Source organism: Nothoprocta perdicaria, unplaced genomic scaffold (assembly GCF_003342845.1).
Source record: "Nothoprocta perdicaria isolate Ctin4 unplaced genomic scaffold, notPer1 scaffold_85, whole genome shotgun sequence".
Taxonomy (NCBI): domain Eukaryota; kingdom Metazoa; phylum Chordata; class Aves; order Tinamiformes; family Tinamidae; genus Nothoprocta; species Nothoprocta perdicaria.
Window position 1 is genome coordinate 2,125,865 of NW_020456143.1, and position 13,033 is coordinate 2,138,897.

Sequence of the window (13,033 nt, forward strand, 5' to 3'; positions counted from 1 at the left end):
GCAGGTGCAATCTTATTACAGCACAAATAGTCCTCTCAAATAACAGTCAGAGGACGGAGAACTGAGCTTCCCAGATCTCTCACAAAAAATATAATATTTCTATTTATTGTGAATATATTGGAATTAATCTACTGCAGTGTATGAAAAATACTCTTCACTTCTGTATTTTTAAAAAAACAAGGATTAAAATATTAAAAGAGGATGCTTTTGACGCTGCATTTCTGATTTTCTAGATTTCAGCTCAGGCTGCAATATCACAAAAAGTGTAAGGCTGGGCTGCAAGGTTAGTTAATTTGTTCATACATATAACATTGGCCTTACTTTTTTTTTTTTTTAACCTTGAAAATTAGATATTCTAATCCTCATCTTGTCATGTACTCTTGAAAATTATTTGTGAACATSAAGTAGGATTAATTTAAACATATTACTGCAATTTAATGAGATAGTGCTTGTTATAGCCAACTATTTTATCCAGCCCTTCACATATATAGCTCAGCCCATATCTCTTAATTTTCACCTAATCTACCTCTACTGTTCCCAGCTGGCTTTTTATGAAGACAACTGTCCTCTATGGCCTAGGTAAAGACCAATGAACCTATTTTTATTATGACCTAGGAAATTATTCACGTGGAGCTCTCAAGAGGCAAATGGTTAGCATTATGAATATTTTACAGAATCTTCTCTGAAAATCAGGCCAATAGCATATACACTTGGGGCCAAGTTCCACTTTCAGTTATACCTTGGCAAGCGCAAGAATTTCCCATTTGGCTCCTCTACAGAGCTTACTGCATGTGCATATTTTCTCCCTCCTTTCCCTTCAGCTCTTGCCCATTCCCCAGGCTGTTCTCACACAGAAGAGAGTCATCAGCAGAATGGAATGACTAATATTTGGGGTCTACTGTCTATTTATTTCCTGCTTTTTAAATGCATGCAGTGACTGAGAGGTACATTTGAAGGAGCGAAAATGAACAGAAAATTATGCATAGCATCACCGTGACTTTCCTGGGGCGTTAAAACTGATATAGAAAATTAAAAACACATTGAAATCAAGCTTTCTATGAACTCCATTTGGGGGAAAAAAAAAAAAAAAAAAAAAGCCTAGAAAACCTACTGACCATAGGGAGATGTCACAGGGAAAAATAACTCACAAAAGGATTGTGACTTGGGTGCAAAAATATGTCAAAATTATAAGTTCCCTGAAATCAAGAGGAAATAGGCAAGAGTTTTACTTCCTATTCTGATGTCTCTCTTCCTTTCTCTTTTTTTGTAAGGAGAAATTGATTTTCCTTTGTCTTGGTGGGGGGACAAATAATTTTTATTTCATTTACATAATCTCCATTGTGGATTTAAACTCCTGGTAATAAATGTAAAGATTCATTATAAAGAATAAAAAGAAAAGAGTGAGGTCAGATACGAGGTCAGATATTATGATCAGATAAGTGCCTTACAGAATAGGAAAAGTATTTTAAGAATTAACACAATGACGCATAATAAAATATTTAAAATGTTTTATAGTGAAAAAAATAAGGAATTATATAAAGATTTGTACTTACCAGAATATCTTTTCCAGCCCACTTGCACTCATCCCTTCGGGAATGAGAGACAGGCCAAACAATCTAAAGACACAGGACAAAAATCATGTTACGTTATTTCATCCTTCAATAATCACAAATTGCAGACCAAATGCTATGGAAYGTCATTAGCCAGTTTCTCTTTTTCTCCTTCTTTTCCTTATTTTGTTTTCTTCCATAAAGTTAGACAACAACAAAATGGCATGACAGAAAAAAACAATAGGGATGATAGGAATCATTGGAAAAACAATCTTCAAAAACAGTCTGTACTATCAATCTCAGAAATGAATACTGAATACTAATGATAAGAGGGTTGATTCTCCATTATGTGGACAGAGAGGTGTTCTTCTGTTGTTTTAAATCTGATATAGCAAAATGGATGATAAATACAAAAAATTACAGATTCTTGCTAAGAATAAAACCAATCCCTGTGAAATGCAATCTCACATTAGGCTTATGACATCGTAAATTGGCCTCTTCAATGCATCTACGAGTTCACTCTTTTATGAGTTTTCATTATATACTAAAAGCAGAAACTGAGGTTTTTGAAAAGTATCATGCTGTCAAAGTAGGAATGTTGTTGCTATTCCTATTGAGTAACTTAACACAAGTAATCTTAAACCTGAGTTTATTATGGTGTTTGCTTGGTAGAAAATGTATCTCGCTTCATACAGAGAAAACCCAGAGACTCTCACAGTCAATTATTCATGTTTTTTGAAAAGCTTTTAGGAATTACATATAGAATAAAACATGATCTTCACATAAAATGCCAGGCTATTCATTTGGGAGCCTCAGATAATGCAATATGAATGGCCATAAGTCTGGATTATAACCTTGGTGTTCAATACAGTTTCTTAAAGAAAGTAAATGGGACAGTATTAAACAAGGAAAAAAAATGGTTGAAGAGAATGGAGGAGAGGTTACAGTTGCTTTTTAGAGTAAAATTTGTAATAGGATTTTAAATTCAGAATTATCTTACAATGTTAGGAAATTCAAACAAAAATCGAATCTCTTAAGTCTATAAAATAGGGCTGAAAATTTCATGAGCACTTTCTCCCTCCAAGGAGTCCTGCTACTTCCTGTTTCTATTCTTGGTTTAAAATGTGCAGAGACATGTGAAAATTAAAATTTACTAGGTTGAAAAACATTAACCAAACTTCTCTGATCTCCCACAAGAACCAGTTCAAGTTCAGTTCAAGTTTTGGGCAAAGATTTCTATATTGTTCAAAACAGTATTTTCATCTGTAAAATGAATGGCTAAATGTTCACTTTCTTTATTGTCATCATGCAACATTTTTCTCTAATTTCATTCAAAAGTCTAGAGCTAAAGAGCAATATTCCACCATTTTTAATGGCAAATTTAGCTTTTTGAGTGTTGCTCTTTTCAGTAATCACATAGAAACCTTAGTTCTTTTTAATACGAACAGCTGATAATGTTCTTTTAATAATGTTGTTAAAATTATATTTTAATAATAATTTTCTTTTTATTATGAACAAAGAACAAAGGTGAAGTTCCAGCTTAAATACAGCACAGCCAACATTATGATTTTGATCTAACTTCCTTCAGTGACACTCCTTTCTTTATTAAGTTGACATAAAGCTACTTTTTAACTACTTTTTTTATTCTTATTCTTTAAGTAATTTTTTGCATATTCAGTTCCATGCTACCAATAGCAATTCTTTGTTTATTATATTAGTATCTGTGTATTCCAGAGAATGGTTCAATGGTATCTGAATCCTGAAATCYGCAGGATACAGTCCCTCATATTCTGCAGAACTGGTTTCTACAATGGAAACACCTTTTTTCTTTTAATTATTCCAGATGTTTTTCACATTAAACTATGAATCCCTTGGAGAATTCAAATAAATAGCTAGTTTCCTTTATAGCCCCTCTAAAGAGAATAGAAAAGAAAATACCCAGTTTTCCTTTTATCCTTTTTCCTTAGGGAATACAAATGAATAGCCTGTCTTCCCCATGAACAGAAAACACAAGGTATTTATTGCTATCATCTTAGGAAGCTAATAGTCAAACGGGCAAAAGGTCAGGAACACCAAGAAAAAAAAATCCCAGAGTATTGCAGCAATATATCTCCCATAAAGAGGTAGTCTCTAGATTTTAAAAGGGACCATCAAAATATTAAATATAACAAATCAAACCTCTATTTCACTGTTTACCTTCTTAGCATTTTGTCTCATTAAAATAAATGAAAAGCTAAAATGATTTATTTAGTCTCAAACAAAAGCATACTCTGGAACATCACTGAGCTGTTTGTCARCTTTTAATTTGTCTTCAGCTTTTACTAGAAAATTACACTCCTCATCAAGAACAGAAAGTTTTTATGCATCTGTTGCTCTTTAATCAATTTCTAATCTGTTATGGCTCAGCAGCAGCAGAAATGCAGTGCCTTTAAGTGCTGTGTTAAAGAACAGATATCAACACTCAGACTCTCAGAGTTCTTTTTTTTGCTTTTTTTTTACCTGCAATAAATACAAAGTAAAAAGGCCTTTTTGTACAAGCTGCCATAGTTGTCACCTTTGTTTTATTTAGCTACAACATGACAGCATGCCTCATTTGCGAAACAGCTGTATTATTCACTTATCATTACTACAGGTACTGAATTATTTCTCTTTCCTGCAATCTGAAAACAGCATTGTAGATTATTTAATTACAGATTATAACCTCATTATAAATTTCATTTTATAGTGTTTTTGTTCTGTTTTGTTTTATTTATTTTGCCACATAGTATTCCTGATATGAGAACACTTACTACAAATGGTGTGCGACATACTCTGGGTAACAACAGTTGTTCAACATTAAAAGCATATTAAACCCTTTTTTAAGCATTTAAAACATGATTCAAGGTACCTTTTGATATTCTCTGATGTTAACCAGGTTGAAAGAAAATATGTGATCCTTTGCTCCGACATAGAGTCGACTTCGCTCTTCATCCAAGAGGAAAGTGTGGTAACTGGAGCTATTAGCTAGACCATTAAAATTGATGATATTGTTGGATTCCAACATTTCTGTAAGACAAAAGTAATACTTCCTATGTTAATATGGCTAAGTAATATACAGACTAATATCCTGACTTTGTATAGATTTCATTTTAGCAGGGGAACATTTATGGAATGAAAACCAGTGAGAGCTTTTTGTACGTGGACCGGTGAATGTTATCATTTTAAGTATCCAAATCCAAACTGCTAGTGAGATTCAGCTCTATACAACAGACAGTCAAAATCAATAAGAATCTTGTGTGAAGGTTTTAGATGGCAAATTCTATYCATGTAACTCATCAAGTATTGGACAAAGTTCAGTTTTGTTCAGTCAATGAGATTTTCAGGCATCAACCTGAGAATGACCAGCCGACAAAAACCACATCTAAGCACAAAACTTCCTATTTCCAGCAGAAAAAAAAAAAAAAAAAAAAAAAAAAANCTATTTCATACAGATGTATAAATTATGAGAAAGGAGGAAAAAATAAAAAACAGCTGGTGAGATTAAAAAATACGTACAACTCATCGTCACGTGTATTACCCACAGGGAGGATATCCTCTGTAACAGCTGGCCTGGATGCCAGTGTCAACCCTATGAGGCATCAGGGCAAGCGCAGGGCTTCAGGTGCACGAGTATCTCCACTGATGCCACCGCTCTCCTCATGCCCCAGGCAGAATACATGAGGAAGATGAGGAAAGGAATGACCATATCAGCATCCAAGGAGAAGACTACTAAAYGGCATGGCCATGACCTTTTGACAGCTCATGAGTATGGTACTAGGCCAGGTGGGCAAGCCAAGGGGGTGGTTTTTTGCTCTCAAAAAAGCTTCAAAATTTTCAGAATTTGCCTAATGATGCTGCTTCTGGTTTTGACTGTCCCTTTTTGGTACCAAATAAGATTAAGTTTTTCCATTTTCAACCACTGCTTCAACTAAGACACTGTGCTGATAAAAATGAAGGTGCAGCTTTTTTATTTTTTTTTTAATAAACATAACTTTTTTTCGGCTTTATTTTCCTTTCTAGTGCCCTTTCTCCTTCTTTTCCTTGAACTGGAATATGGAAGATGTCAGACAGGATCCTTTGGATCTACATAACAGCAACACTTACACTTGCAGAGAATTTAATTAGCGCTGAGTTAGTAGTCACAAAGGTGCTAAGCCTATATTTTACATTCAAATATACCAGGTGAATTTTGAAGAAGATTCCTGGCTGATATGGCACAAAGGATAGGCAACACATTCAAGGAAGATAAGATAACACTTAGAAGATGTCTAACATTCAGCCCAGATTTGTATTCTTTGCACTTAACTGGACAAACTCTCAATCACCTCAAAAAGAGCTCCCTTACCCAGAGGTAGAACAAAGTGCCAGTGAATGCTCTATAGTTCCGTATTCCAGGCTGCTTCTGATTAAATATGACTATATACATCTATCTTGCAGCATGCTTTTTAAAACTTGTGCTACTTGTACTCAGGACTTAAGTTATCTCCCTCTCTCTCTCTCTCTCTCTCTTTTAACGTAACAAGAAGAAATCAAATCACTCCAAGCAGTCTTGTCAAAATAATTCTTCTGGATTCCTGCCAAGTTTTAGAATTTGACTGTATTGTCCTCCAGTTCACTTATCTCTCTCTCTCTCTCTCTTTTAACGTAACAAGAAGAAATCAAATCACTCCAAGCAGTCTTGTCAAAATAATTCTTCTGGATTCCTGCCAAGTTTTAGAATTTGACTGTATTGTCCTCCAGTTCACTTATTTGCATTTTGTTAGAGACTTTACTAATTCTCTTTACATTGTAATGACTGATTCAGATGTTGAATGTCTCTCTGCTGAATAGTGAGTGATGCAGATGATTGATTGCTTAACTCATCTTAGATCTCTCCTGGCTAGAAAAGCTTTGCTGTCATCTGTATCTGTTAATTTTTCTTATAATATAGCTGTCAAAAACCCTCCTTTTTTTTTTCTTTTTTTTTTTTTCCTGTCTTAGTCTGAACTCTCCAAGCGTGATTCTGTCCTTTGTGACTGGAATAAAGAGAATAAGCTGCTGAAATCAGCGAGCTACAAAAATGTGGAACTGGTGTAAATGGAAAGACAACCAGACACAGAGCTGTCTGACTTCAAATAAGATTGAAYGCTTTTTCTGTTGTACAGTTCTAAGTATTCACATCTACAGATGGTGTTTGATGTTTTCCTTTGTTTTCTAACATTCATGAAAAAAAACAGATAATAACATTGGAGTCTAGCGTTTATTATGGCCAAGAGTAAATTACATCATCATCTTCACTACTCACATATCTTCACAGTGTAACTTAAAAGGACCAGGTGTAGTTGTGCAGGATAGTAGGGTTTTTGTTTGTGTGTGACTTTTTAGAATATGCAATGATGTTAAAGGTAACTTTTTTYCCTTTTTCCTTCTTTTCCTTCTTTTCCTCTTTTTCTTATCCTCTTTTTCTTTTTTGTGAAGTTGAAATTGAAAACCATTTGAGTTAGCTCCCAGATGCCTTCTGTAAGGTTAGAACATTACTCCTGGGTTTTAATTGACTACCTGTTGTGCTACCCAACTCACTTCTGCAGGAGATGTACAGGTTTTCAGGTCCATTTCAAAAAAAAAAAAAAAAAAAAAAGTTTCAGAATATTGTTGTCATTATACTTTAAATTCTCTTGTGAAATCAGTTTTCTACTAACGAGGACGCAGTCTGAGAATATAGGTTTAGGGCAGGCGGGCAGAAATGACATTTAAGTGCTGATGATTCTCTTTTGCTGCTGATTTAATTAGGATTGAGTTTCACTGCAACTAAGAGGTGAAAACCTAAATAATCTCTGCAGTTCCACTGCTTTTCATTCTGACTTTCATTTGTTTCTCCGGTAATGAATAGCTCTTTCTATGACATTCTGCATAGGGCTGCTAAAGAGCACAGCAATGGCATTTGCACAATCAATACAAATTACGTATTCTACTTCCTCAAATTAATTAGTTTCCATGTGTTTACCATGCAGCACTCTTTCGGTACCCAGCCAGAGGCTACTGCTGAGAAGATGACAGCAGCAGCAGTGACAGGGCTCATTCCCTGAAGAGCATCAGCATCTATCAGCTCCATGATGAGTTGATCAGTTATGCTGCTGAGGTACATGGCAGATCAGTGCTAAAATAAACCACTCGTTCGCTTCCTCTATGCTTCATCCAGATATTTCTATTGCAAAGTCAGAAACTTTGCTCCTCCAGGGTGTTTTCTTACTTCCTTTTGACGTACCTTCAGCCACATGCATTCCTGTTGTTTCGAACATTTCCCTGTAAAGCTAACCATTCCACATTACGACTGTAATATTGTCTATAAAATGCTGTAAGAGGTAAGCTTAGAGTGGGTGGTGATACTCTGAAAGTAATAAAGACTTCATTGCTTTTGTTATTGGTGCTTGCTTCCCACATTTATTGAGAGTGTTGCAGGTGACCAAAAGCAACAGTCTGAAATGCACTACATGTTCAAAAACGCTATGTTATTCTGAATTTTCACTTTAATAGTCATTGAAGCCATCTAGAGTTTCAGTTTCTCAAGATCTGAGGGACAAATTCTCCTCACTAACTGCTTTACCTCAAATGCATTTAGGAAAATAACCTGTAGTCCTTCTGACTTGTTTACTCCATTTTACTCTTCTGCCAGTTTTCAAGATTTCTGGTATTTGCACTTCTTTGAGTATGCCTTCCCCTGYATTCTGCATAACCTTTCTTCTATTAATTCCAGGGTTTTGTTGATCCAGACCCGAGTCCRAATATTCACTTGCTTCAGAGCGAGCTGGCAAATTTACAGAAGAAAACCAGCCCCTAACTCTTGTCCCCCTTCTAATGCATGATTATTTAATTTGCTAATGGAATTTCAGTTTAATAATATGTATACACACTTAGGGTCAAATTCCCACAGTGAAGTCAATAGAAATATGCATGCATAAGGAATGTAAGTTTGGTTTATTTTTATGACACGTTTTTCATTAAAGAATAAGCCAGAAAATCACAGCTAAGATGAATGCAGTCAGATAAATCTTGAATTTGCTATCCATGGCCAGTATTCCACTGTAATATTTGCATTATGTCGCTGTTCTTTCAGTAGTTTTGTCAAAAGGGGAACATAACAAAAGAAAATCATCTTATTTTGTACCTACTGCAATACTGAGCAAATCATCTTTTAAGTGAGCAGGACTTCATTTGTGTTACAAGTGAGCAAATTTGTGAGTTTTGGCCTCTGTTCCCATCAGTTTTCACAATAACATGTCAGTCAAGATATTTGTGTTGATAAGGATCAAAGACCCATAACAATTTCCACAGAAATTTCCACAGAAATTAGAGGGAAAGACCTCTGGTTTCTTCATCAGGATTTAAGTCTGGCCCAGTCCTAGTGACTCCGCAGGGTGACTGGATTATACATTCAGTTCTGCTCGTCAAAACATGCTCATGAATCAACGAGTGGGTTGATGGTTGCACAAAATTCCCGACCTTCATTCCTTTGCCTGCAGTGATACGATCTTACAGTATATCTCCTAGCAGTAGATAAAAGATGAGTCAATGAGTATTATGCCATCAAACAGGGATTTTGCTGAACTGTGAGCAATGCCTCCCACAATGTCATGCTAGAACATTTCCTTCTTCTCTCGCCAGGCTTACTTCAGCTGCAGAGTATCAGGTACAGAGTATCAGGTAGCCGCGTGTTTGCACATGCATATGCTGCTTACACAGATGCACACTGTGCTTCTTCTATACATTAGCATATGCATCTTTCTAAATAAACTTAGATATATGTTAGTCATTACTCTTTGTGTGATTATTTGTTGAATTCCAAGACATTAAGACTACTGTGCAGGGAAAGGAGGATATTCTAACTTCTAACTTCTTTTGTGCAGCCTACCCATTTTACGGTTCAGCATGCAGACAGTGAAGAGTCTATGTGGGACTCCTCTGCTTCGCCCTTATCAAACAATGCAGAAAAAGGCATAAAAATGCAGGGATTGGCAGCATGTCAAAAGAACTTCTTCCAAGACGTTAGCCAGATGAGCGGTTTGGGCAAAACCAGAGATGCAGAAGGGAAAATGTATCAGACTTGTGAGTTAATTCCCGCATCTGAACTACAAGTCAACTAGAGAAGCAGACAAAGTAGACAAGAAATTATGCACAAAGTGGGATATTTACTATTTTTATAAATGCTGATAGTAACTCAGGTGATTTTCAGGTGTCTACTACCAGGTGAGATTGACATGATTCAAAGACTGGTAACATCTCAGCACCCTGAAGAATACACACACATACACACACACACACACACACACACACACACACACACACACACATATATTTGGGGGTGGAGGGAGAGGGGCAAGATTCTGCTATTTTACACTTGAATTACTTTCTTCCCTCTCCACCTCAAATGTCACTGGGACCTTGCAATCTGGCCCTTAGTGAGAAGAAAGATTTAATTGTCCTTTGTAACGAAAAGTAATAAAGAATCCTGCTAACAGGCTATGGTATAATTCTAGCCAAGATTAACTGCCATGTTTAGTCAGAGGATATTTTCTTCAATATAATTAATTAAAGTAATGGACAATCACTTAATCAATTGTTTAATATTTCACCCTAAGCAAAAAGCAATAATAATAAAAAAAGGTGACATCTTTGTTTTGTTACATTTTTTACCATAAACATCCAGGCTATGAGGCTTTTAATAACACCCTAATTATGTCAATACTTCCAAAGGATTTTTAACAATAATCATTTAATTTCACAATATGACTAGCAGTAAATAGAAACAGAAAACAATTTTAAAACAAACCACAAAATTTTCTGATATTGCAAAATTTCAGAATTGCAGTGCTTGGGAAAGTGAACATTTTTATCTGAAATAAAAAAAAAAAGCCAGCTTTATGAAATGCATGAGCTCATATTGTGCACTAAGTGGTTTACCCATTTTTAGTAATGCAACAAGAAAACTTTTTGCAATCAGCACCTTTGTTTTTTTACTACGTTATGAGCCAGATGAACTTGAAGCTACACAGGATTTGTTGTTGATGGCAATTCTGTGTTATTGTAATTTCAATGAGATAAATCACAAGGAGAAAAGGGAGGGTTATCTTATCAGTAATCAAAATACAATTGGAACAGAACCTCTCACAGCTGTTTAATCAATCCCAGCTTTCATCCTCCTCATTCACCTTATCATAACAGTTGCCAATCATCAGGTTTCCCTGAACTCTACTGGAAAGGGGAAAAATTTTGGTTCTACTGTAAAAATTTGGTTCTGAAAGAACATGTAGTGCAGAAATGTAGCTCAAGGAACTACACTGCCATTACAATGTAGTTAATTAGAAGTAGCCAGGACAAGATATGCAGTTTTTGGTGTACGAGTGATGGAGGCCAAACAGTTTAAATGAAACACTCCTGCTTACCTTCCACTGCAGCAAAGAAAATCTGAGGGCCATAAGCAGAGTTTGATTAAAACCAGATCCTTGGAAGGAGGAATGTTGCACCAATGTTTTGTTTCAGTTGCACCGACGTAAGTATGGACTAACTCCTTTGACTTCAARATACTGATGCATATGTTTTTTATACTGTAAAACTGAGAGGAGATTTTAGCTCATTAATGTCAGCGCTATTTAGCTATATGACAGCCCTTAAAGTGTTCTTGATTTGAATAATTGAAGGAGTCACATGATATTTTAAAGACATAAAACATTTAGATTTGTAAAGCCAACCTGCTTTCCCTTTATTGTCTTTTTTGGCCCTGAAAGCAAATCCAGATTATCCCTATTTATTATCCCTATTGCTCAGCTACTTTCTTACAAGACATGAGAAATATTAACCTTTGAGCTAAACATGGGCTTACAGAGGTTGATTTTGATATTTRTGAAATTACAGGATTATCTCTTATTATGAACTTGACTTTGTGGGCTATATCTGTATGACAAAGATTTAACTGTGAATTGTAAATGTATTTAAATCCATCTTTTTTTTTACAAAAGCACAGAGAATAAATATTATTTACAGCATATTTGTAGAAAACCATAAATACCTGTATGTCTATGTATATATATACAGCATATAGATATACCCACATAAACTTGTATATATTTATATATACAATGGAAAAAAAAAAGACAAGTATCCAGTTTTACTGAGTTCTCTATCTAAGAGGAAATGTTATCTAGCTCAAAATTGGAAAAGGTACCACTTTTGCTACCTGCCATTCGTCCTCCGTTATAAAGACTGTACGGGAGAAATCATGAAAGTGCATTGTGAGTGCCCAGATGCTAAGGACAACATCTGTAACTCTTAGGCTTCTCCAAAACATGGAAAAAAACTAAGTTAATGAGAATGGTCTCCTAACACACCAGCTGAAATACTGGAAAGCGGCATTAACTCAGCTCTCTGCCATGGGTAATGCATCCCAAATGAGTTTGGTAAGTAAAACACGGCATTGCAAGATCCTAAATTATACTATCTGCAACTAAATAGATATGTCAATCTCATTCATTAAGCACCTCAGCTATCAGATATGATTAGCAGTTGATTAATTCTCACCATTTGTTTGATATTGCTGGAAAGTTAGGCTTCCATGAGCAGAACTGGTCCTGGTTAACAGTGAAATTAAGTAGATGTCACTTCCAGGATTGCTGTTCTTATTTGACTAGAATGTATTTCAAATGGCTAAAGGGGGAACAAGGTGGGAAAATGATAATGTTCCATCACTTGCTTGGACTAACCTCTTGCTGGGTCCAAACATAAAAAGGGTACAATTTTTACTCACTAGCTATTCCCAGGAAATAACAAAAAGATGGGAGAGTACTTGCAGGTGGATAAGAAAAAAAAAAAAAAAAGAAAAACCTTCATGCCTTCTGTGCATATGTTTAGATCTCCTGGGGAGACCAGATCTACTGTGCCCTCACTCTGAGACCATTTCAGATGAGAAATTCAAGCCCTTATAATAAYACTGGGAAAAATGAGCTCTAGAAGAACCTTGACTCTGTAAAGGATAGAAAAGACATAGATTTAAGAATCTTTTTTTTCTTTCTCCTAGAACAAAAGTAAAGCTGAAAAGGAACTGTGATTCTACAGGCTCATCTATCTGCTCTTAAAATATCAAATGTAGATAAAATAGAGCAGCTGATCAATCTTTAAACTCAGTAATTTACTTGCAGTGTCTAACAGCCATGGCTAAGAGGCCAGCAAAGATGAAYGGATTTTCCTCTTCATCCAATCACGGTTGCATGAAGTTCACGTTCAGTGACCAGTAAGCTCAAGGAGTATGATAATGCTTTATTATGATCTGAATGATAACCAAAAGTCAGATGTAATCAGTTCAAGGATAAGGTGCTTTTAAGGTACCTGATGCTTTTACACAGGTCAAACTAGAGAAGTTTTATGTTTATTCATTTATTTTTAATGATTTTTCCTGCTTCTAATAACTCATTTCTTTATATAATCCTTCAAGGGGG

At 35.4% G+C, this 13,033-nt stretch overlaps 1 protein-coding gene across 1 annotated transcript in view; it reads right to left on the reverse strand.

Moving 5' to 3' along the window:
- The window catches only part of SEMA3A (semaphorin 3A), a 130,269-nt gene that overhangs the window by 111,597 nt on the left and 5,639 nt on the right, over positions 1–13,033 (reverse strand). The window contains exons 2-3 of the mRNA XM_026052207.1: positions 4,438–4,595; positions 1,554–1,616 (exon numbers count right to left, since the gene is read on the reverse strand). Of these exons, the coding sequence (XP_025907992.1) occupies positions 1,554–1,616; positions 4,438–4,593 (219 nt within the window). The 5' untranslated portion in view covers positions 4,594–4,595. The remainder of the gene's footprint in view (positions 1–1,553; positions 1,617–4,437; positions 4,596–13,033) is intronic.